Raw genomic sequence first — 27,202 nt, forward strand, 5'->3', positions numbered from 1 at the left:
AACTGTTTAGTGACGTCAGGTGCAACAAGGATAGGAGCGGATGCAAAACGCTTCTTGAAGAGATCAGAACAACAATCATACGACCGGTGAGGAGGAAGGGAGTTGGTTCTGGACCGACTGAAGACCGTGCGCAGACCATGATATTCCTCCGGCACTCCTGTCAAATCACCAGGTTCCTCCTGAGAAGAGGGGACAGAACAAACAGGAGAAATAGCAGACATTAAACACTTCACATGACAAGAAACGTTCCAGGAAAGGATAGAATTACTAGACCAATCAAAAGAAGGATTATGACACACTAGCCAGGGATGACCCAAAACAACAGGTGTAAAAGGTGAACAAAAAATCAAAAAAGAAATGGTCTCACTATGGTTACCAGATACAGTGAGGGTTAAAGGTAGTGTTTCACATAATATACTGGGGAGAGGACTACCATCCAAGGCGAACATGACCGTGGGCTCCCTAACTGTCTGAGAGGAATGTCATGTTCCCGAGCCCAGGCTTCGTCCATAAAACAGCCCTCCGCCCCAGAGTCTATTAATGCACTGCAGGAAGCTGCCGATCCGGTCCAGCGTAGATGGACCGGTAAGGTAGTACAGGTACTTGACGGAGAGGACCGTCTAGTAGCGCTTATCAGTCGCCCTCCGCTTACTGATGAGCTCTGGCCTTTAACTGGACATGAAATGACAAAATGGCCAGCGGAACCGCAATAGAGACAGAGGCGGTTGGTGATTCTCCGTTCCCTCTCCTTAGTCGAAATGCGAATACCCCCCAGCTGCATGGGCTCAACACCAGAGTCAGTGGGGAAAGATGGTAGTGTCGGAGAGAGGGGAGACACAGTTAACGCGAGCTCTCTTCTATGAGCTCGGTGACGAAGGTCTACCCGTCGTTCAATGCGAATAGCGAGTTCAATCAAAGAATCCACGCTGGATGGAACCTCCCGAGAGAGAATCTCATCCTTAACCTTAGCGTGGAGTCCCTCCAGAAAACGAGCGAGCAACGCCTGCTCGTTCCAGTTACTGGAGGCAGCAAGAGTGCGAAACTCTATAGAGTAATCCGTTATGGATCGATTACCTTGACATAGGGAAGACAGGGACCAGGAAGCTTCTTTCCCAAAACTGAACGATCAAAAACCCTTATCATCTCCTCTTTAAAGTTCAGATAATCGTTAGTGCACTCAGCGCTTGCCTCCCAGATAGCTGTGCCCCACTGCCGAGCCCGACCAGTAAGGAGTGATATGACGTAGGCAATCCGAGCTCTCTCTCTTGAGTATGTGTTGGGTTGGAGAGAGAACACTATATCACACTGGGTGAGAAAGGAGCGGCACTCAGTGGGCTGCCCAGAATAACATGGTGGGTTATTAACCCTAGGTTCCGGAGGCTCGGAAGACCCGGAAGTAGCTGGTGGCACGAGACGAAGACTCTGATACTGTCCTGAGAGGTCGGAGACCTGAGCGGCCAGGGTCTCAACGGCATGCCGAGCAGCTGACAATTCCTGCTCGTGTCTGCCGAGCATCGCTCCCTGGAACTCGAGAGTAGAGTAGAGAGAATCCATAGTCGCTGGGTCCATTCTTGGTCGGATCCTTCTGTTATGCAGGTGAATGAGGACCCAAAAGCGACTTGGCGAAAACAGAGTCTTTATTCCAGTAAAGGAAATAGGCAATACTCCTAGACAAATCAGAGCAGAAAACAAAACATAAAAACTAATTCCACTCGTAGTGACGAGGACAGACTGGAGACTCGACCATAAACTGTAGGTCGCCTCGGGAAGGCACCGACCGTAGCAGACTCAGACACCTGCTCACACGCAGCATCTGAGGGAAACAAGACACAGCACGGCGAACAATATACAAGGATCCGACAGGACAGAAACGGAAGACAAGGGAAGAAATAGGGACTCTAATCAGAGGGCAAGATACGGAACAGGTGTGAAAAGATTAGATGATTGAGTAGGGGAATAGGAACAGCTGGGAGCAGGGACGGAACGATAGAGAGAAGAGAGAGAGGGAGGGAGAGAGAAAAAAGGGAACGAACCTAAAAAGACCAGCAGGGGGAAACGAACAGAAGGGAAAGCATAATGACAAGACAATATAAGACAAAACATGACATACATAGTCAGTTGTACAGGGAAAGGGGGGATACCTAGTCAGTTGTCCAACTGAAATGTGTCTTCTGCATTTAACCCAACCCATCTGAATCAGAGAGGTGCAGGGGGGGGGCTGCATTATTCAACATTCACATATTTGGTGCCCCGGTGAACAGTGGGTTAACTGCCTTGCTCAAGGGGCAGAACGACAAATTTTTACCTTGTCAGCTAGGGGATTTTATCCAGCAACCTTTTGGCCTGAGGCATCTGTTCACAAGTTCATAATTAAACAACATTATCAAAATGTGTATGTGGACATCTGCTCGTCAAACATCTCATTCTAAAACCATGGGCATTCATCTCAAGTTGAATTCCTCTTGGAATTCTTTCCACTAGATGTTGGAACATTGCTGCTGGGATTTTCTTCCATTCAGCCACAAGAGCATTAGTGACGTCGGCCACTGATGTTGGGCGATTAGGCCTGGCTCTCAGTCGGTGTTCCAATTCATCCCAAAGGTGTTCGATGGAGTTGAAGTCAGGGCTCTGTGAAGGCCATTTCTGTATGGATAAACCATTTCTGTATGGACCTCACTTTGTGCATAGGGGCTTGGTCATGCTGAAACAGGAAATGGCCAACTGTTGCCACAAAGTTGGATGCACAGAATTGTCTAGAAAAGTGTTTCTTAAACTTTTTCAGCCTGGGACCCAAATGAGTAATTGTGTGTTTTCCTGGGACCCAAGCATATGAAAACATGCAACTCTATATAAATATTGGTACATTTCATTACCCTTCTGCCTAAAACAAATGCAATATAGACAGAAACAACTAAAAATTAAATTTACAATTAAATTAAATATTCATATAAATATATTTTTGTGTTCATTTTCCCCCATTAAAAACTCTTACGTATCTGTCTAGGTTGGAACTGTTGCTGTTAAAAGACAATAAATAATTTTCATTCTGAACTGGAATGAGCAGGTCTATTCTGGGCTCCGTTTTAACCAGTGCAACCCTGAGGTCATGCATGGAGTCTGTTTCTGTACTTGTTTTTTACTTATGCCAGAGTTGAGAACCCTGACTCACATAGGTATGTGGTGCCAAACTGGATCAGAACATCTACTGCTTTCTCAGTCAGGCAGGAGACCGCTTCCTGCTACAGATGAACAACCCAGAACATCTACTGCTTTCTCAGTCAGGCAGGAGACCGCTTCCTGCTACAGATGAACAACCCAGAGTGTTTGCCTCAAAAAGCATCTTGCTTCAATCAATTTATTCCAGTTCAGAATAAAAAAGGATTTGTATTTTAACAGCAACCGTTCCAACCTAGACATGTTTTCAACAATAATTTCTACAGTAAAATGTACAGTAGGCCTGATCATTTTTCATCTGTGCTGTTACTTGGCGGTTGCACTATTAGTAGCTAGCTAGCTTGCTTTGGCTGTGAACAAGGGGGTTGCTTGGAAGAGAAACTCGCATCGACATCGATTACTATGAGAGATGGTGCTCCCTTATTTCTGCTTATGGTCACCTGTTATAAAATGACAACAATTCCTTGCTAGCTGACTTACTCTTCCACTATTTGAAGCACTGTTTCCAGAAGCATTATGCTTAATTATTATTATTATATAACATTATTATTATTATTATTATTAAAAATTCTCTCAAGTTCTGAAATAACTCCCTGGGTTTACCCAGAGGACCGCGTTATTAGCATGTTTCATCCTATAAAAATGATAGGTAATCAGCAAGAAGGTCTGATTTCACTGAAACAGGACCAAGTTTAAAGATCCAATCTATCTAAGTACTGTAGACTCCTTACACTTCAGTGCTTGGAATATTTAATTTTTGGAGAATATCTTATATACAATGGGTTAAAATGTGTAGAGTAACCCTAGGTATAAAATAATAAATAATGCCTACATCTCAAAAAGCATTAAACTGTCAAGAGGAATAGAACAAGGTTGTCCACTATCGGCATATCTATTTATTGTGGCCATCGAAATGATCGCTATTACAATCAGATACAACAATAATATCAAGCGGTTAGAAATTCAATTTCAAAAAACAAAGGTGTCATTGTATGCTGCTGATTGCTGACGATTCAGGTTTTCTTTTAAATCCATAATTTGGATCAAGATCATTTTTTATATTTATGGCTCGCCTGTTATCTAGGCATAAAGGGTCAATATCAGGGGATATCTTTATCTACAGTATCAGTCAAAAGTTTGGTCACATTCCAGGGCTTTTCTTTATTTGTACTATTTTCTACATTGCAGAATAATGGTGACGACATCAAAACTATGAAATAACACATGTGGAATCATGTCGTAACCAAAACGAATGTGTTAAATCAAAACATATTTTATAGTTGAGATTCTTCAAAGTAGCCACCCTTTGCCTTTATGAAAGCTTTGCACACTCTTGGCAAACTCTCAAATCAGCTTCATGAGGTAGTCACCTGGAATGCATTTCAAGTAACAGGTGTGCCTTGTTAAAAGTTCATTTGTGGCATTTCTTACCTGCTTAATGCTTTTGAGCAAATCAATTGTGTTGTGACGAGGTACAGTAAGGGTGGTATACAGAAGATAGCCGGCAGGTAGCCTAGTGGTTAGAGCATTGGACTAGTAACCGGAAGGTTGCAAGATCGAATCCCTGAGCTGACAAGGTCAAAATCTGTCGTTCTGCCCCTGAACAAGGCAGCTAACCCATTGTTCCTAGGCTGTCATTGAAAGTAAGAATTTGTTCTTAACTTACTAGTTAAATATATATAGCCCTATTTGGTAAAGTGGTATTGCCATTGTAAGGCAAGAACAACTCATATAAGCAAAGAGAAATGACAGTCCATCATTACTTTAAAACATGAAGGTCAATCAATCAGGAACATTTCAAGAACTTTCTTTCTTCAAAAGAAAGTTGAAAAGTTTCTTCAAGAGTCACACAAACTACCATGAAACTGGCTCTCGTGAGAACCATCACAGGAAAGGAAGACAGAGTTACCTCTGCTGCAGAGGATAAATTCATTAGAGTTTAACTGCACCTCAGATTGCAGCCCAAATAAATGCTTCACAGAGTTCAAGTAACAGACACATCTCAACATGAACTGTTCAGAGGAGACTGCGTGAATCAGGCCTTCATGGTCGAATTGTTGAAAAGAAACCACTACTAAAGGACACCAATAAGAAGCAGAGACTTGTTTGGGCCAAGAAAAACATGCGCAATGGACATTAGACCGATGGACATCTGTCATGAGTCCAAATGTGACATTTTTGGTTCCAACCGCTGCGTTTTTGTGAGATGTAGATGAATGGATGATCTCCGCATGTGTGGTTCCCACGGTGAAGATTGTAGGAGGAGGTGTGGGGTGAAAAGTAGTGCACTATATAGGGAATAGGGTGCCATTTGGCATACATACATACTCTCTGTCTATGCCAGGGGAGCTAACCCTTAGAGCCAGACCAGATGAGAAACATCTGTCCGTCCGTCCGTCCGCCAGCCCGCCCTACCTATCTATCTATCTATCTATCTATCTATCTATCTATCTATCTATCTATCTATCTATCTATCTATCTATCTATCTATCTATCTATCTATCTATCTATGTATTCAATTCAATTCAAGGGGCTTTATTGGCATGGGAAACATGTTAACATTGCCAAAGCAAGTGAGGTAGATAATATACAAAAGTGAAATTAACAATAAAAATGAACAGTAAACATTAGACATACGGAAGTTTCAAAACAACGTTATAAATGTCATATTATATATATTCATAGTGTTTTAACAATGTACAAATGGTTAAAGTACACAAGGGAAAATAAATAAGCATAAAAATATGGGTTGTATTTACAATGGTGTTTGTTCTCCACTGGTTGCCCTTTTCTCGTGGCAACAGGTCACAAATCTTGCTGCTGTGATGGCACACTGTGGAATTTCACCCAGTAGATATGGGAGTTTATCAAAATTGGATTTGTTTTCGAATTCTTTGTGGATCTGTGTAATCTGAGGGAAATATGTCTCTCTAATATGGTCATAATTATCTATCCTTTACCCCTACCTACAGTATACTGCTGTTACTGTCTATTATCTATCCTTTACCCATACCTACAGTATACTGGTGTTACTGTCTATTATCTATCCTTTACCCCTACCTACAGTATACTGCTGCTACTGTCTATTATCTATCCTTTACCCCTACCTACATTATACTGCTGTTACTGTCTATTATCTATCCTTTACCCCTACCTACAGTATACTGCTGTTACTGTCTATTATCTATCCTTTACCCCTACCTACATTATACTGCTGTTACTGTCTATTATCTACCCTTTACCCCTACCTACAGTATACTGCTGTTACTGTCTATTATCTATAATTTACCCCTACCTACAGTATACTGCTGTTACTGTCCATTATCTACCCTTTACCCCTGCCTACAGTATACTGGTGTTACTGTCTATTATCTATCCTTTACCCCTACCTACAGTATACTGCTGCTACTGTCTATTATCTATCCTTTACCCCTACCTACATTATACTGCTGTTACTGTCTATTATCTATCCTTTACCCCTACCTACAGTATACTGCTGTTACTGTCTATTATCTATCCTTTACCCCTACCTACATTATACTGCTGTTACTGTCTATTATCTACCCTTTACCCCTACCTACAGTATACTGCTGTTACTGTCTATTATCTATAATTTACCCCTACCTACAGTATACTGCTGTTACTGTCCATTATCTACCCTTTACCCCTACCTACAGTATACTGCTGTTACTGTCTATTATCTATCCTTTACCCCTACCTACAGTATACTGCTGTTACTGTCTATTATCTATAATTTACCCCTACCTACAGTATACTGCTGTTACTGTCTATTATCTATCCTTTACCCTTACCTACAGTATACTGCTGTTACTGTCTATTATCTATCCTTTACCCCAGTTGCCAGTGTTGCTGGAATTGACGCTTTCCTTAAGTTTAAGCTTTCCTTAAGTTTGGGTCAGTCACAGTGGTCAGGTATTCTGCCACTGTGTACTCTCTGTTTAGAGCCAAATAGCATTCTAGTTTGCTCTGTTTTTTTGTTAATTCTTTCCAATGTGTCAAGTAATTATATTTTTGTTTTCTCATGATTTGGTTGGGTCTAATTGTGCTGTTGTCCTGGGGCTCTGTGGGGTGTGTTTGTGAACAGAGCCCCAGGATCAGCTTGCTTAGGGGACTCTTCTCCAGGTTCATCTCTCTGTAGGTGATGGCTTTGTTAAGGAAGGTTTGTGAATCGCTTCCTTTTAGGTGGTTGTAGAATTTAACGGTTATTTTCTGGATTTTGATCATTAGTGGGTATCGGCCTAATTCTGCTCTGCATGCATTATTTGGTGTTTTATGTTGTACACTGAGGATATTTTAGTAGAATTCTGCAAGCAGAGTCTCAATTTGGTGTTTGTCCCATTTTGTGAAGTCTTGGTTGGTGAGCGGACCCCAGACCTCACAACCATAAAGGGCAACGGATTCAATGGGCTCTATGACTGATTCAAGTATTTTTAGCCAGATCCTAATTGGTATGTCGAATTTTATGTTCCTTTTGATGACATAGAATACCCTTTTTGCCTTGTCTCTCAGATGGTTCACAGCTTTGTGGAAGTGACCTGTGGCGCTGGAAGTTACCTATCTCTCTATCTATGCCAGGGGAGCTAACCCTTAGAGCCAGATGAGAAACGGCTTGACTCTATCTATCTCTCTATCTATGCCAGGGGAGCTAACCCTTAGAGCCAGATGAGAAACGGCTTGACTCTATCTATCTCTCTATCTATGCCAGGGGAGCTAACCCTTAGAGCCAGATGAGAAATGGCTTGACTCTTTATAGGTAATAGTGTGCCATTGCCAACAATTCCTGAAGCATGATTACCATTAAAGACTCTATACTTACCCTTTTACAGAAACCCTCCTCTTCTCAGTCATTTAACATTAACTTCAAACCTGGGTTCAAATACGATTTGAAATCAATTCTAATATTTTATCTCTGCTTGATTGAGCTTGTTGGACCCATAGAATAGTAAAAAAAACTGCAAACCCCACTGCAGGCAGGTTGAACAAACTCTCAAAGTATTTAGAGTATTTAAAATAGTACTTCAACACACTATTACAAAAGGCTCGGAGATGTGCTAACAGACACGGTTTCCTTTATAATAAACCTCTTAGCACTGCGCTCCATGTCATCGTATCTTGGGCTGTACAGTGTTTGTCGGAGTCAAGTATATATATCGGAATAACAGGGACGTAACAACACGGCCAAAATAGTATTTCCATCTGTCGCTTGCTGCTCCTCCCTGTGTGTGTGTGCGTGTGTGTTTCTGTGTGTTTCTGTGTCTGTTTCTGTGTGTTTCTGTCTGTTTCTGTGTGTGTGTGTTTCTGTGTGTGTTTCTGTGTGTGTGTGTGTTTCTGTGTGTGTTTCTGTGTGTGTGTGTGTGTGTTTCTGTGTGTGTTTCTGTGTGTGTGTGTGTTTCTGTGTGTGTTTCTGTGTGTGTGTGTGTGTGTTTCTGTGTGTGTTTCTGTGTGTGTGTGTGTGTGTGTTTCTGTGTGTGTTTCTGTGTGTGTGTGTGTGTGTTTTTGTGTGTGTGTGTGTGTGTGTGTGTGTGTTTCTGTGTGTGTGTGTGTGTGTTTCTGTGTGTGTTTCTGTGTGTGTTTCTGTGTGTGTTTCTGTGTGTGTTTCTGTGTGTGTGTGTGTTTCTGTGTGTGTTTCTGTGTGTGTTTCTGTGTGTTTTGTCTATCTCAGAGTCTCTCGTACAACTGTTTCTCTGCACTCCAACTACAGCTCAGAACAGAGAGCTACTGACCCTTTTCATCCCTCTTCATGACCGCTAAACTGTAAACCGGTCAACAAACTGAACATAACAGTAGCTGTAGAGGCTATAAAAACCAACAGCCAATCACTATCCACCAAAATCAGACTATAAAAACCAACAGCCAATCACTATCCACCAAAATCAGACTATAAAAACCAACAGCCAATCACTATCCACCAAAATCAGACTATAAAAACCAACAGCCAATCACTATCCACCAAAATCAGACTATAAAAACCAACAGCCAATCACTATCCACCAAAATCAGACTATAAAAACCAACAGCCAATCACTATCCACCAAAATCAGACTATAAAAACCAACAGCCAATCACTATCCACCAAAATCAGACTATAAAAACCAACAGCCAATCACTATCCACCAAAATCAGACTATAAAAACCAACAGCCAATCACTATCCACCAAAATCAGACTTTTTTCTTGTTGTTGTTGACATTTTCATTTAACACTTTCCACATTTTCCTCCCTCAACAACACAAAGATACCTGAGATTAACAATGAACAATACGAACCACATCAGCAGAGAGAAAGAGAAAGATTTTACATGGTTTATGTCTTGTCTATTTCACTTGCTTTAGCAATGATAATATGTTTCTCATGCCAATACAGCCTATTGAATTGAGAGAGAGAGAGAGAGAGAGAGAGAGAGAGAGAGAGAGAGAGAGAGAGAGAGAGAGAGAGAGAGAGAGAGAGAGAGAGAGAGAGAGAGAGAGAGAGAGAGAGAGAGAGAGAGAGAGAGAGAGAGAGAGAAAGAGAGACACAGAGAGAGAGAGAGACACAGAGAGAGAGAGAGAGATACACAGAGAGAGAGAGAGACAGAGAGACACAGAGAGAGAGAGGTAGACAGAGAGATATTTAGAGGAATTGGTTTTGGGACTTACTGCAAGGGCTTGGAGCCTCTCCTTGTGAAGTTCAGCCTCAGCCATCCTGTAAGGCACAGGAGAGAGAGGTCAGTGACAGCCTAGCAGGGGGAGAGAGGTTGGCTGCCTGCCTGCGTCTGGGTCTGTGTCCAGGTGGAGGGACAGAGTGCCAAGCTGGTCCTGTATGGGTCCTGTAGTTGCTGTTATCCAGTCAAAGTGAGAACTTTCTCATTCACTGGCCATGTGCCTGTACTGATCCTGCTGCCTGGCGCTCGCATTCTCCCTTCCTTCCTCCCTCCCTCCTCCCCCTCCTCCTCCTCCTCCTTCTCCTCCTTCTCCTCCCTCCCTCCCTCCCTGGTCATGTATGTAGTGCAGCAGCAGAACCAGCTGAGTAATGGAGAGATTGACATTTTTCAGCCTGACGTCTGAAGGTTCAGCTTGGCTGCTATAGTCTCTGGCTCTGTGCAGGGACAGGAGAGAGGATACCTGGGACTCACAGCAGGGAGACAGACATGCAGGAAGTGGCGATACCGGAGGACCATTTATCAGTTCAGAGTGACAGCCTACACCTGAGAACCAAGACCGAGAGAGAGGGGGAAGGAGAGAGAGAGAGAGAGAGAGAGAGAGAGAGAGAGAGAGAGAGAGAGAGAGAGAAAGGGCAGAGAGAGAGAGAGACACCGAGAGCTTGGGCTCCTGAGTTCTCCTGAAATAAAGTAGAATTAGAGTTGGATTAATGTAGAAAAACTTGAATATGAGAGGAGAGAACTGGCTGCTCTACAGACTGAGAGGAGATAACTGGCTGCTCTACAGACTGAGAGGAGAGAACTGGCTGCTCTACAGACTGAGAGGAGAGAACTGGCTGCTCTACAGACTGAGAGGAGAGAGCTGGCTGTTCTACTGACCGAGGGGAGAGAGCTGGCTGCTCTACAGACTGAGAGGAGAGAATTGGCTGCTCTACAGACTGAGAGGAGAGATCTGGCTGCTCTACAGACTGAGAGGAGAGATCTGGCTGCTCTACAGACTGAGAGGAGAGATCTGGCTGCTCTAGAGACTGAAAGGAGAGAGCTGGCTGCTCTACAGACTGAGAGGAGAGAACTGGCTGCTCTACAGACTGAGAGGAGAGATCTGGCTGCTCTACAGACTGAGAGGAGAGAACTGGCTGCTCTACAGACTGAGAGGAGAGAACTGGCTGCTCTACAGACTGAGAGGAGAGATCTGGCTGCTCTACAGACTGAGTGGGAAGAACTGGCTGCTCTACAGACTGAGAGGAGAGAACTGGCTGCTCTACAGACTGAGAGGAGAGAACTGGCTGCTCTACAGATAGGAGAGAACTGGCTGCTCTACAGACTGAGAGGGCAGAACTGGCTGTTCTACTGACCGAGGGGAGAGAGCTGGCTGCTCTACAGACTGAGAGGAGAGAACTGGCTGCTCTACTGAGAGGAGAGAACTGGCTGCTCTACAGACTGAGAGGAGAGAACTGGCTGCTCTACAGACTGAGAGTAGAGAACGGGCTGCTCTACAGACTGAGAGGAGAGAACTGGCTGCTCTACTGAGAGGAGAGAACTGGCTGCTCTACAGACTGAGAGGGCAGAACTGGCTGCTCTACAGACTGAGAGGAGAGAACTGGCTGCTCTACAGATAGGAGAGAACTGGCTGCTCTACAGACTGAGAGGAGAGAGCTGGCTGTTCTACTGACCGAGGGGAGAGAGCTGGCTGCTCTACAGACTGAGAGGAGAGAATTGGCTGCTCTACAGACTGAGAGGAGAGATCTGGCTGCTCTACAGACTGAGAGGAGAGATCTGGCTGCTCTACAGACTGAGAGGAGAGATCTGGCTGCTCTAGAGACTGAAAGGAGAGAGCTGGCTGCTCTACAGACTGAGAGGAGAGAACTGGCTGCTCTACAGACTGAGAGGAGAGATCTGGCTGCTCTACAGACTGAGAGGAGAGAACTGGCTGCTCTACAGACTGAGAGGAGAGAACTGGCTGCTCTACAGACTGAGAGGAGAGATCTGGCTGCTCTACAGACTGAGTGGGAAGAACTGGCTGCTCTACAGACTGAGAGGAGAGAACTGGCTGCTCTACAGACTGAGAGGAGAGAACTGGCTGCTCTACAGATAGGAGAGAACTGGCTGCTCAACAGACTGAGAGGAGAGAGCTGGCTACTCTACAGACTGAGAGGAGAGAACTGGCTGCTCAACAGACTGAGAGGAGAGAACTGGCTACTCTACAGACTGAGAGGAGAGAGCTGGCTGTTCTACTGACCGAGGGGAGAGAGCTGGCTGCTCTACAGACTGAGAGGAGAGAATTGGCTGCTCTACAGACTGAGAGGAGAGAACTGGCTGCTCTACAGACTGAGAGGAGAGAGCTGGCTGCTCTACAGACTGAGAGGGGAGATCTGGCTGCTCTACAGACTGAGAGGAGAGAGCTGGCTACTCTACAGACTGAGAGGAGAGAACTGGCTGCTCTACAGACTGAGAGGAGAGAACTGGCTGCTCTACAGACTGAGAGTAGAGAACGGGCTGCTCTCCAGACTGAGAGGAGAGAACTGGCTGCTCTACAGATAGCAGAGAGCTGGCTGCTCTACAGACTGAGAGGAGAGAGCTGGCTGCTCTACAGACTGAGAGGAGAGAGCTGGCTGCTCTACAGACTGAGAGGGGAGATCTGGCTGCTCTACAGACTGAGAGGAGAGAGCTGGCTACTCTACAGACTGAGAGGAGAGAACTGGCTGCTCTACAGACTGAGAGGAGAGAACTGGCTGCTCTACAGACTGAGAGGAGAGAACTGGCTGCTCTACAGACTGAGAGGAGAGAACTGGCTGCTCTACAGACTGAGAGGGGAGACCTGGCTGCTCTACAGACTGAAAGGAGAGAACTGGCTGCTCTACAGACTGAGAGGAGAGAACTGGCTGCTCTACAGACTGAGAGGAGAGAGCTGGCTGCTCTACTGAGAGGAGAGAACTGGCTGCTCTAATGAGAGGAGATAACTGGCTGCTCTAATGAGAGGAGAGAACTGGCTGCTCTAATGAGAGGAGAGAACTGGCTGCTCTAATGAGAGGAAAGAACTGGCTGCTCTAATGAGAGGAGAGAACTGGCTGCTCTACAGACTAAGAGGAGAGAACTGGCTGCTCTACTGAGAGGAGAGAACTGGCTGCTCTACTGAGAGGAGAGAACTGGCTGCTCTACAGACTAAGAGGAGAGAACTGGCTGCTCTACTGAGAGGAAAGAACTGGCTGCTCTACTGAGAGGAGAGAACTGGCTGCTCTAATGAGAGGAAAGAACTGGCTGCTCTAATGAGAGGAGAGAACTGGCTGCTCTACTGAGAGGAGAGAACTGGCTGCTCTACAGACTGAGAGGAGAGAACTGGCTGCTCTACAGACTGAGAGGAGAGAACTGGCTGCTCTACAGACTGAGAGGAGAGAACTGGCTGCTCTACAGACTGAGAGGAGAGAACTGGCTGCTCTACAGATAGGAGAGAACTGGCTGCTCAACAGACTGAGAGGAGAGAGCTGGCTACTCTACAGACTGAGAGGAGAGAACTGGCTGCTCAACAGACTGAGAGGAGAGAACTGGCTACTCTACAGACTGAGAGGAGAGAGCTGGCTGTTCTACTGACCGAGGGGAGAGAGCTGGCTGCTCTACAGACTGAGAGGAGAGAATTGGCTGCTCTACAGACTGAGAGGAGAGAACTGGCTGCTCTACAGACTGAGAGGAGAGAGCTGGCTGCTCTACAGACTGAGAGGGGAGATCTGGCTGCTCTACAGACTGAGAGGAGAGAGCTGGCTACTCTACAGACTGAGAGGAGAGAACTGGCTGCTCTACAGACTGAGAGGAGAGAACTGGCTGCTCTACAGACTGAGAGTAGAGAACGGGCTGCTCTCCAGACTGAGAGGAGAGAACTGGCTGCTCTACAGATAGCAGAGAGCTGGCTGCTCTACAGACTGAGAGGAGAGAGCTGGCTGCTCTACAGACTGAGAGGAGAGAGCTGGCTGCTCTACAGACTGAGAGGGGAGATCTGGCTGCTCTACAGACTGAGAGGAGAGAGCTGGCTACTCTACAGACTGAGAGGAGAGAACTGGCTGCTCTACAGACTGAGAGGAGAGAACTGGCTGCTCTACAGACTGAGAGGAGAGAACTGGCTGCTCTACAGACTGAGAGGAGAGAACTGGCTGCTCTACAGACTGAGAGGGGAGACCTGGCTGCTCTACAGACTGAAAGGAGAGAACTGGCTGCTCTACAGACTGAGAGGAGAGAACTGGCTGCTCTACAGACTGAGAGGAGAGAGCTGGCTGCTCTACTGAGAGGAGAGAACTGGCTGCTCTAATGAGAGGAGATAACTGGCTGCTCTAATGAGAGGAGAGAACTGGCTGCTCTAATGAGAGGAGAGAACTGGCTGCTCTAATGAGAGGAAAGAACTGGCTGCTCTAATGAGAGGAGAGAACTGGCTGCTCTACAGACTAAGAGGAGAGAACTGGCTGCTCTACTGAGAGGAGAGAACTGGCTGCTCTACTGAGAGGAGAGAACTGGCTGCTCTACAGACTAAGAGGAGAGAACTGGCTGCTCTACTGAGAGGAAAGAACTGGCTGCTCTACTGAGAGGAGAGAACTGGCTGCTCTAATGAGAGGAAAGAACTGGCTGCTCTAATGAGAGGAGAGAACTGGCTGCTCTACAGACTAAGAGGAGAGAACTGGCTGCTCTACTGAGAGGAGAGAACTGGCTGCTCTACAGACTGAGAGGAGAGAACTGGCTGCTCTACAGACTGAGAGGAGAGAACTGGCTGCTCTACAGACTGAGAGGAGAAAACTGGCTGCTCTACTGAGAGGAGAGAACTGGCTGCTCTACAGACTGAGAGGAGAGAACTGGCTACTCTACTGAGAGGAGAGAACTGGCTGCTCTACAGACTGAGAGGAGAGAACTGGCTACTCTACTGAGAGGAGAGAACTGGCTACTCTACTGAGAGGAGAGAACTGGCTGCTCTACAGACTGAGAGGAGAGAACTGGCTGCTCTACAGACTGAGAGGAGAGAACTGGCTGCTCTACAGACTGAGAGGAAAGAACTGGCTGCTCTACAGACTGAGAGGAGAGAAATGGCTGCTCTACAGACTGAGAGGAGAGAACTGGCTGCTCTACAGACTGAGAGGAGAGAACTGGCTGCTCTACAGACTGAGAGGAGAGAACTGGCTGCTCTACAGACTGAGAGGGGAGAACTGGCTGCTCTACAGACTGAGAGGAGAGAACTGGCTGCTCTACAGACTGAGAGGAGAGAACTGGCTGCTCTACAGACTGAGAGGAGAGAACTGGCTGCTCTACAGACTGAGAGGAGAGAACTGGCTGCTCTACTGAGAGGAGAGAACTTAAAGAGGCACACATGGCACTGAAGGAGGGGGTGAGAAAGTTGAGCTGTCACAGAGAAGCTAGTAGAACAGCCCACCCCAGTCCCGAACCCCAACACAACAATGGGACAGACCACGCCAATCCAACATGGCATTGAGGAATAAAACACATCAGTCACAGTCTTGATCAATAAGTGCATCGAGGACCTCGTCCCCAAATGATTTTACATACATACCACCACCAGAAGCCATGGATTACAGGCAACATTCGCACTGAGCTAAATGGTAGAGCTTCCGCTTTCAAGGTGCGGGACTCTAATCCGGAAGCTTTACAAGAAGCTTAAAAGAAACCCTGCTTTGCCCTGCAACAGACAATCAAAGAGGCAAAGCGTCAATACAGGGCTAAGATTGAATCATCTACTACACCGGCTCCGACGCTCGTCAGATGTGGCAGGGCTTGCAAACTATTACAGACTACAAAGGGAAGCACAGCTGAGAGCAGCCCAGTGACACGAGCCTAACAGACGAGCTAAATCACTTCTATGCTCGAGGCAAGCAACACTGAGGCATACATGAGAACATCAGCTGTTCCGGACGACTGTGTGATCACGCTCTCCACAGCCGATGTGAGTAAGACCATTAAACAGGTCAACATTCACAAGGCTGCGGGGCCAGACGGATTAACAGGACGTGTGCTCCGGCCATGTGCTGACCAACTGTCAGGTGTCTTCACAGACATTTTCAACATGTCCCTGATTGAGTCTGTAATACCAAAATGTTTCAAGTAGAACAGCATAGTCCCTGTGCCCAAGGACACTAAGTTCACCTGACTAAATGACTACTGACCCATAGCACTCACGTCTGTAGCCATGAAGTGCTTTGAAAGGCTGGTAATGGCTCACATCAACACCATTATCCCAGAAACCCTAGACCCGCACCAATTGGCATACCGCCCAAACAGATCCACATATGATGCAATCTCTAATGCACTCCACACTGCCCGTTCCCACCTGGACAAAAGGAACACCTATATGAGAATGCTGTTCATTGACTAACGCTCAGCGTTCAACACCATGGTGCCCTCGAAGCTCATCACTAAGCTAAGGATCCTGGGACTAAACACTTCCCTCTGCAACTGGATCGTGGACTTCCTGACGGGCCCCCAGGTGGTGAGGGTAGGTAGCAACACATCTGCCACGCTGATCCTCAACACTGGAGCCCCCCAGGGGTGCGTGCTCAGTCCCTTCCTATACTCTGTTCACCCACGACTGCATGGCCAGGCACGACTCCAACACCATCATTAAGTTTGCAGATGACACACCAGTGGTAGGCCTGATCGCAGACAACGACAAGACAGCCTATAGGGAGGATGTCAGAGACCTGGCCGTGTGGTGCCAGAATAACAACCTATCCCTCAACGTAACAAAGACTAAGGAGCTGATTGTGGACTAGAGGAAAAGGAGGACCGATCACGCCCCCATTCTCATCGACAGGGCTGTAGTGGAGCAGGTAGAGAGCTTAAAGTTCCTTGGTGTCCACATCAACAACAAACAAGAATGGTCCAAACACACCAAGACAGTTGTGAAGAGGGCACGACAAAGCCTATTCCCCCTCAGGAAACTAAAAAGAGTTGTATGGGTCCTGAGATCCTCAAAAGGTTCTACAGCTGCAACATTAAGAGCATCACTGCTGGTATGGCAATTGCTCCCCTGTCAGCTCCCCTGATAGCTCCCCTGTCAGGTCCCATGTCAGGTCCCATGTCAGCTCTCCTGATAGCTCCCCTGTCATCTCCCATGTCAGCTCCCCTGTCAGCTCCCCTCTCAGCTCCCCTGATAGCTCCCCTGATAGCTCCCCAGTCAGGTCCCATGTCAGGTCCCATGTCAGCTCCCTGTCAGCTCTCCTGATAGCTCCCCTGTCATCTCCCATGTCAGCTCCCCTGTCAGCTCCCCTGTCAGCTCCCCTGTCAGCTCCCCTGTCAGATCTCCTGATAGCTACCCTGTCAGCTCCCCTGTCAGCTCTCCTGATAGCTCCCCTGTCAGCTCCCCTGTCAGCTCCCCTGATCGATCCCCTGTCAGCTCCCCCGATAGCTCCCTGTCATCTCCCCTGTCAGCTCCCATGTCAGCTCCCCTGTCAGCTCTCCTGTCAGATCTCCTGATAGCTCCCCTGTCAGCTCCCCTGTCAGCTCCCCTGTCAGCTCCCCTGTCAGCTCCCCTGATAGATCCCCTGTCAGCTCCCCCGTTAGCTCCCCTGTCATCTCCCCTGTCAGCTCCCATGTCAGCTCCCCTGTCAGCTCTCCTGATAGCTCCCCTGTCAGCTCCCCTGTCAGATCTCCTGATAGCTCCCCTGTCAGCGCCCCTGATAGCTCCGCTGTCAGCTCCCCGGTCAGCTCCCCTGATAGCTCCTTTGTCAGCTCCACTGATAGCTCCCCTGTCACCTCCCCTGATAGCTTCCCTGATAGCTCCCTAGTCAGCTCCCGGGTCAACTCCCCTGATAGCTCCCGTCAGCTCCCCTGTCAGCTCACCTGTCAGATCTCCTGATAGATCCCCTGTCAGCTCCCCTGTCAGATCTCCTGATAGCTACCCTGTCAGCTCCCCTGTCAGCTCTCCTGTCAGCTCCCCTGTCAGCTCCCTGTCAGCTCCCCGGTCAGCTCCCCTGATAGCTCCCTTGTCAGCTCCACTGATAGCTCCCCTATCAGCTCCCCTGATAGCTCTCCTGTCAGCTCTGCTGATAGCTCCCCTGTCAGCTCCCCTGATAGCTCCCCTGTCAGCTCCCCTGATAGTTCCCCTGTCAGCTCCCCTGATAGCTCTCATGTCAGCTCCCCTGATAGCTTCCCTGATAGCTTCCCTGATAGCTCCCCTGTCAGCTCCCATGTCAGCCCCCATGACAGCTCCCCTGTCAGCTCCCCTGTCAGCTCTCCTGATAGCTCCCCTGTCAGCTCCCCGGTCAGCTCCCCTGTCAGCTCCCCGGTCAGCTCCACTGATAGCTCCCTTGTCAGCTCCACTGATAGCTCCCCTGTCACCTCCCCTGATAGCTCCCCTATCAGGTCCCCTGATAGCTCTCCTGTCAGCTCCCCTGATAGCTCCCCTGTCAGCTCCCCTGATAACTCTCATGTCAGCTCCCCTGATAGCTCCCCTATCAGGTCCCCTGATAGCTCTCCTGTCAGCTCCCCTGATAGCTCCCCTGTCAGCTCCCCTGATAGCTCTCATGTCAGCTCCCCTGATAGCTCTCATGTCAGCTCCCCTGTCAGATCCCCTATCAGCTCTCTTGATAGCTCCCCTGTCAGCTCCCCGGTCAGCTCCCCTGTCAGCTCCCCGGTCAGCTCCACTGATAGCTCCCTTGTCAGCTCCACTGATAGCTCCCCTGTCACCTCCCCTGATAGCTCCCCTATCAGGTCCCCTGATAGCTCTCCTGTCAGCTCCCCTGATAGCTCCCCTGTCAGCTCCCCTGATAGCTCTCATGTCAGCTCCCCTGATAGCTCCCCTATAAGGTCCCCTGATAGCTCTCCTGTCAGCTCCCCTGATAGCTCCCCTGTCAGCTCCCCTTATAGCTCTCATGTCAGCTCCCTGATAGCTCTCATGTCAGCTCCCCTGTCAGCTCCCCTGTCAGCTCCCCTGTCAGATCTCCTGATAGCTCCCCTGTCAGCTCCCCTGTCAGCTCTCCTGATTGCTCCCCTATCAGATCTCCTGATAGCTCCCCTGTCAGCTCCACTGATAGCTCCCCTGTCACCTCCCCTGATAGCTCCCCTATCAGCTCCCCTGATAGCTCTCCTGTCAGCTCCGCTGATAGCTCCCCTGTCAGCTCCCCTGATAGCTCCCCTATCAGCTCCCCTGATAGCTCCCCTGTCAGCTCCGCTGATAGCTCCCCTGTCAGCTCCCCTGATAGCTCCCCTGTCAGCTCCCCTGATAGCTCTCATGTCAGCTCCCCTGATAGCTCTCATGTCAGCTCCCATGATAGCTTCCCTGATAGCTTCCCTGATAGCTCTCATGTCAGCTCCCCTGATAGCTCTCATGTCAGCTCCCCTGATAGCTTCCCTGATAGCTTCCCTGATAGCTCCCCTGTCAGCTCCCATGTCAGCCCCCATGACAGCTCCCCTGTCAGCTCCCCTGTCAGCTCCCCTGTCAGATCTCCTGATAGCTACCCTGTCAGCTCCCCTGTCAGCTCCCCTGTCAGATCTTCTGATAGCTCTCCTGTCAGCTCCCCTGATAGTTCCGCTGTCAGCTCCCCGGTCAGCTCCCCTGATAGCTCCCTTGTCAGCTCCACTGATAGCTCCCCTGTCATCTCCCCTGATAGCTCCCCTGTCAGCTCCCCTGATAGCTCTCCTGTCAGCTCCCCTGATAGCTTCCCTGATAGCTCCCTAGTCAGCTTCCGGGTCAGCTCCCCTGATAGCTCCCGTCAGCTCCCCTGTCAGCTCCCCTGTCGGCTCCCCTGATAGCTCCCCTGTCAGCTCTACTGATAGCTCCCCATTTATATAGGTCAACATAGGATCATTCAGAGATCCTCACTGAACTTCTGGAGAGAGTTTGCTGCACTGAAAGTAAAGGGGCTGAATAATTTTGCACGTCCAATTTTTAAGTTTTTGATTTGTTAAAAAAGTTTGAAATATCCAATGTTTATTTTGTTTGTGTGTGTGTGTGATATCTACAGCAGCACATCTGGAAGGCATTACTGTGCTGAGACAGATTAACTGTCTGGTGACGTAGAGTTTAGTTGGAGAGAGAGAGACTGAGAGAGAGAGGTCTCTCTCTCTCTCTCTCTCTCTCTCTCTCTCTCTCTCTCTCTCTCTCTCTCTCTCTCTCTCTCTCTCTCTAGCAGAGCTTCAGTAGTTATATGATCAACCAGGCCTTTCTTCATGAGAGACTCTCTCTCCATCTGGTAACATTACAGCAGACAGACAATCACTCATGTGCAGTGGTGAGGAGAGGGGTGAGGCCCACATCGTGAGGGGTTAGGCGGGGAGGGGTGAGGCCCTCATCGTGAGGGTGGAGGGGTTAGGCGGGTGGGGTGAGGTCCTCAACGTGAGGGTGGAGGGGTTAGGCGGGGTGAGGCGGGGATGGGTGAAGCCCTCATCGTGAGGGTGGAGGGGTTTGGCGGGGAGGGTTGAAGCCCTCATCGTGAGGGTGGAGGAGTTAGGCGGGGAGGGGTGAGTAGGTCATACTGAGGAAGGTTGAGGAGGGGTGAGTAGAGGGGTAGGGGTGAGGAATCTCATCGTGAGGGTGGAGGGGTTAGGTGGGGTGAGGCGGGGATGGGTGAGGCCCTCATCGTGAGGGTGGAGGAGTTAGGCGGGGAGGGGTGAGTAGGTCATACTGAGGAGGGTTGAGGAGGGGTGGGTAGAGAGTTGCACCCCTTCTGAAAAAACCTACACTCGATCCCTCCGATGTCTACAATTACAGACCAGTATCCCTTCTTTCTTTCTCTCCAAAACTCTTGAACGTGCCGTCCTTGGCCAGCTCTCCCGCTATCTCTCTCTGAATGACCTTCTTGATCCAAATCAGTCAGGTTTCAAGACTAGTCATTCAACTGAGACTGCTCTCCTCTGTATCACGGAGGCGCTCCGCACTGCTAAAGCTAACTCTCTCTCCTCTGCTCTCATCCTTCTAGATCTATCGACTGCCTTCGATACTGTGAACCATCAGATCCTCCTCTCCACCCTCTCCGGCGCGGCCCACGCGGCGCGGCCCACGCTTGGATTGCGTCCTACCTGACAGGTCGCTCCTACCAGGTGGCGTGGCGAGAATCTGTCTCCTCACCACGCGCTCTCACCACTGGTGTCCCCCAGGGCTCTGTTCTAGGCCCTCTCCTATTCTCGCTATACACCAAGTCACTTGGCTCTGTCATAACCTCACATGGTCTCTCCTATCATTGCTATGCAGACGACACACAATTAATCTTCTCCTTTCCCCCTTCTGATGACCAGGTGGCGAATCGCATCTCTGCATGTCTGGCAGACATATCAGTGTGGATGACGGATCACCACCTCAAGCTGAACCTCGGCAAGACGGAGCTGCTCTTCCTCCCGGGGAAGGACTGCCCGTTCCATGATCTCGCCATCACGGTTGACAACTCCATTGTGTCCTCCTCCCAGAGCGCTAAGAACCTTGGCGTGATCCTGGACAACACCCTGTCGTTCTCAACTAACATCAAGGCGGTGGCCCGTTCCTGTAGGTTCATGCTCTACAACATCCGCAGAGTACGACCCTGCCTCACACAGGAAGCGGCGCAGGTCCTAATCCAGGCACTTGTCATCTCCCGTCTGGATTACTGCAACTCGCTGTTGGCTGGGCTCCCTGCCTGTGCCATTAAACCCCTTCAACTCATCCAGAACGCCGCAGCCCGTCTGGTGTTCTACCTTCCCAAGTTCTCTCACGTCACCCCGCTCCTCCGTTCTCTCCACTGGCTTCCAGTTGAAGCTCGCATCCGCTACAAGACCATGGTGCTTGCCTACGGAGCTGTGAGGGGAACGGCACCTCAGTACCTCCAGGCTCTGATCAGGTCCTACACCCAAACAAGGGCACTGCGTTCATCCACCTCTGGCCTGCTCGCCTCCCTACCACTGAGGAAGTACAGCTCCCGCTCAGCCCAGTCAAAACTGTTCGCTGCTCTGGCCCCCCAATGGTGGAACAAACTCCCTCACGACGCCAGGACAGTGGAGTCAATCACCACCTTCCGGAGACACCTGAAACCCCACCTCTTTAAGGAATACCTAGGATAGGATAAGTAATCCCTCTCACCCCTCTCACTCCCCCCCCCTTTAAGATTTAGATGCACTATTGTAAAGTGACTGTTCTACTGGATGTCATAAGGTGAATGCACCAATTTGTAAGTCGCTCTGGATAAGAGCGTCTGCTAAATGACTTAAATGTAAATGTAAATGTAAATGTAGAGGGGTAGGGGTGAGGAATCTCATACCTTACGGGAGCAGAGGTGAATACCAACCTATTTCCCCATCAGACGTGGACTGAGATTAAGTGTCAGGAGTGGCTTTGCTTTCCAAGGCTCTAATACATGCTTTCTCTGATTGGCTATAGACTGACTAAGGCTCTAATACATGCTTTCTCTGATTGGCTATAGACTGACTAAGGCTCTAATACATGCTTTCTCTGATTGGCTATAGACTGACTAAGGCTTGAATACATGCTTTCTCTGATTGGCTATAGACTGACTAAGGCTCTAATACATGCTTTCTCTGATTGGCTATAGACTGACTAAGGCTTGAATACATGCTTTCTCTGATTGGCTATAGACTGACGAAGGCTCTAATACTAGAGTCTTCATGCTTTCTCTGATTGGCTATAGACTGACTAAGGCTCTAATACATGATTTCTCTGATTGGCTATAGACTGATTAAGGCTCTAATACATGCTTTCTCTGATTGGCTATAGACTGACTAAGGCTCGAATACATGCTTTCTCTGACTGGCTATAGACTGACGAAGGCTCTAATACTAGAGTCTTCATGCTTTCTCTGATTGGCTGTAGACTGACTAAGGCTCTAATACCAAAGTCTACATGCTTTAAGAGTTGCCAAATGGAAGTAGATATGATAGATATGATAACACAGTGGTAGATATGATAACACAGTGGTAGATATGATAACACAGTGGTAGATATGATAACACAGTGGTAGATATGATAACACAGTGGTAGATATGATAACACAGTGGTAGATATGATAACACAGTGGTAGATATGATAACACAGTGATAGATATGATAACACAGTGGTAGATATGATAACACAGTGGTAGATATGATAACACAGTGGCACATATGATAACACAGTGGTAGATATGATAGATATGATAACACAGTGGTAGATATGATAACACAGTGATAGATATGATAACACAGTGATAGATATGATAACACAGTGGTAGATATGATAGATATGATAACACAGTGATAGATATGATAACACAGTGGTAGATATGATAACACAGTGGTACATATGATAACACAGTGGTAGATACAATAACACAGTGGTAGATATGATAACAGAGTGGTAGATACAATAACACAGTGGTAGATATGATAACAGAGTGGTAGATACAATAACACAGTGGTAGATATGATAACAGAGTGGTAGATACAATAACACAGTGGTAGATATGATAACACAGTGGTAGATATGATAACACAGTGGTAGATATGATAACACAGTGGTAGATACAATAACACAGTGGTAGATATGATAACACAGTGGTAGATACAATAACACAGTGGTAGAAACGATAACACAGTGGTAGATATGATAACACAGTGGTATATATGATAACACAATGGTAGATACGATAACACAGTGGTAGATACACAGTGGTAGATACAATAACACAGTGGTAGAAACGATAACACAGTGGTAGATATGATAACACAGTGGTAGATACGATAACACAATGGTAGATACGATAACACAGTGGTAGATACACAGTGGTAGATACGATAACACAGTGGTAGATATGATAACACAGTGGTAGATACGATAACACAGTGGTAGATACACAGTGGTAGATATGATAACACAGTGGTAGATATGATAACACAGTGGTAGATATGATAACACAGTGGTAGATATGATAACACAGTGGTAGATATGATAACACAGTGGTAGATATGATAACACAGTGGTAGATATGATAACACAGTGGTAGATATGATAACACAGTGGTAGATATGATAACACAGTGGTAGATATGATAACACAGTGGTAGAAACGATAACACAGTGGTAGATATGATAACACAGTGGTAGATATGATAACACAGTGGTAGATATGATAACACAGTGGTAGATATGATAACACAGTGGTAGATACGATAACACAGTGGTAGATATGATAGATATGATAACACAGTGGTAGATATGATAACACAGTGGTAGATATGATAACACAGTGGTAGATATGATAACACAGTGATAGATATGATAGCACAGTGGTAGATATGATAACACAGTAATATATATGATAACACAGTGATAGATATGATAACACAGTGATAGATATGATAGATATGATAACACAGTGGTAGATATGATAACACAGTGGTAGATATGATAACACAGTGGTAGATATGATAACACGGTGGTAGATATGATAACACAGTGGTAGATACGATAACACAGTGGTAGATACACAGTGGTAGATACAATAACACAGTGGTAGATATGGTAACACAGAGGTAGATATGATAACACAGTGGTAGATATGATAACACAGTGATATATATGATAGCACAGTGGTAGATATGATAACACAGTGGTAGATATGATAGCACAGTGGTAGATATGATAACACAGTGGTAGATACGATAACACAGTGGTAGATACACAGTGGTAGATACAATAACACAGTGGTAGATATGATAGATATGATAACACAGTGGTAGATATGAGAGATATGATAACACAGTGGTAGATATGATAACACAGTGGTAGATATGATAACACAGTGGTAGATATGATAACACAGTGGTAGATACGATAACACAGTGGTAGATACACAGTGGTAGATACAATAACACAGTGGTAGATATGGTAACACAGAGGTAGATATGATAACACAGTGGTAGATATGATAACACAGTGGTAGATATGATAACACAATGGTAGATATGATAACACAGTGGTAGATATGATAACACAGTGATATATATGATAACACAGTGGTAGATATGATAGATATGATAACACAGTGGTAGATATGATAACACAGTGGTAGATATGATAACACAGTGGTAGATATGATAACACAGTGGTAGATATGATAACACAGTGGTAGATACGATAACACAGTGGTAGATACACAGTGGTAGATACAATAACACAGTGGTAGATATGGTAACACAGAGGTAGATATGATAACACAGTGGTAGATATGATAACACAGTGGTAGATATGATAACACAATGGTAGATATGATAACACAGTGGTAGATATGATAACACAGTGGTAGATACGATAACACAGTGGTAGATACACAGTGGTAGATACAATAACACAGTGGTAGATATGGTAACACAGAGGTAGATATGATAACACAGTGGTAGATATGATAACACAGTGGTAGATATGATAACACAATGGTAGATATGATAACACAGTGGTAGATATGGTAACACAGTGGTAGATATGATAACACAGTGGTAGATATGATAACACAGTGATAGATACAATAACACAGTGATAGATACAATAACACAGTGGTAGATATGATAACACAGTGGTAGATATGATAACACAGTGGTAGATATGATAACACAGTGGTAGATATGATAACACAGTGGTAGATATGATAACACAGTGGTAGATATGATAACACAGTGGTAGATATGATAGATATGATAACACAGTGGTAGATATGATAACACAGTGGTAGATATGATAACACAGTGGTAGATATGATAGATATGATAACACAGTGGTAGATACAATAACACAGTGGTAGATATGATAACACCGTGGTAGATATGATAACACAGTGGTAGATATGATAGATATGATAACACAGTGGTAGATATGATAACACAGTGGTAGATACAATAACACAGTGGTAGATATGATAACACAGTGGTAGATATGATAACACAGTGATAGATATGATAACACAGTGGTAGATACAATAACACAGTGGTAGATATGATAACAGAGTGGTAGATACAATAACACAGTGGTAGATATGATAACACCGTGGTAGATATGATAACACAGTGGTAGATATGATAACACAGTGGTAGATATGATAACACAGTGGTAGATATGATAACACAGTGGTAGATATGATAACACAGTGGTAGATGTGATAACACAGTGGTAGATGTGATAACACAGTGGTAGATACTGTACATGGTAGTAGAGAGGTTAGTGGGGATGATAGAGGTCAACAGTGGTAGATACTGTATATGGTAGTAGAGAGGTTAGTGGGGATGATAGAGGTCAACAGTGGTAGATACTGTATATGGTAGTAGAGAGGTTAGTGGGGATGATAGAGGTCAACAGTGGTAGATACTGTACATGGTAGTAGAGAGGTTAGTGAGGATGATAGAGGTCAACCGGAATCAGAGAACACACTGCTAAAGGCTTCTTATAGGCTGGGTGAGGCCCAAATGGAACTCAATTCCCTGGCTTCTCGTAGGGAACTAGGGCTCTGGTCAAAAGTATTGCACAACATAGGGATTAGGGAATCACTTGTGAAACGACATTAGTCATTGACTAGTTCATTTACTGAGGGGTATTCTATAATTATGGGTTACTGACTATTCCCTGGCTTAACGTTCCTTTGCTTCTCCTGTATTAATGATCCCTGGCTTCTCCTGTATTAATGTTCCCTGGCTTCTCCTGTATTAATGATCCCTGGCTTCTCCTGTATTAATGATCCCTGGCTTCTCCTGTATTAATGATCCCTGGCTTCTCCTGTATTAATGATCCCTGGCTTCTCCTGTATTAATGTTCCCTGGCTTCTCCTGTATTAATGATCCCTGGCTTCTCCTGTATTAATGATCCCTGGCTTCTCCTGTATTAATGTTCCCTGGCTTCTCCTGTATTAATGTTCCCTGGCTTCTCCTGTATTAATGATCCCTGGCTTCTCCTGTATTAATGATCCCTGGCTTCTCCTGTATTAATGATCCCTGGCTTCTCCTGTATTAATGATCCCTGGCTTCTCCTGTATTAATGTTCCCTGGCTTCTCCTGTATTAATGATCCCTGGCTTCTCCTGTATTAATGATCCCTGGCTTCTCCTGTATTAATGATCCCTGGCTTCTCCTGTATTAATGATCCCTGGCTTCTCCTGTATTAATGATCCCTGGCTTCTCCTGTATTAATGTTCCCTGGCTTCTCCTGTATTAATGTTCCCTGGCTTCTCCTGTATTAATGTTCCCTGGCTTTCTCCTGTATTAATGATCCCTGGCTTCTCCTGTATTAATGATCCCTGGCTTCTCCTGTATTAATGATCCCTGGCTTCTCCTGTATTAATGATCCCTGGCTTCTCCTGTATTAATGATCCCTGGCTTCTCCTGTATTAATGATCCCTGGCTTCTCCTGTATTAATGATCCCTGGCTTCTCCTGTATTAATGAT

The 27,202-nt window shown here is 46.5% G+C and overlaps 1 protein-coding gene across 1 annotated transcript in view; it reads right to left on the minus strand.

Moving 5' to 3' along the window:
- LOC124024274 (paralemmin-2-like) overlaps positions 1-27,202 on the minus strand; it is a gene marked incomplete at its 3' end in the record, with an annotated part of 59,407 nt that overhangs the window by 22,457 nt on the left and 9,748 nt on the right. The window contains exon 2 of the mRNA XM_046338264.1: positions 9,830-9,875. Within this exon, the coding sequence (XP_046194220.1) occupies positions 9,830-9,875 (46 nt within the window). The remainder of the gene's footprint in view (positions 1-9,829; positions 9,876-27,202) is intronic.

Source organism: Oncorhynchus gorbuscha, unplaced genomic scaffold (assembly GCF_021184085.1).
Source record: "Oncorhynchus gorbuscha isolate QuinsamMale2020 ecotype Even-year unplaced genomic scaffold, OgorEven_v1.0 Un_scaffold_1815, whole genome shotgun sequence".
In the NCBI taxonomy this organism is placed as follows: domain Eukaryota; kingdom Metazoa; phylum Chordata; class Actinopteri; order Salmoniformes; family Salmonidae; genus Oncorhynchus; species Oncorhynchus gorbuscha.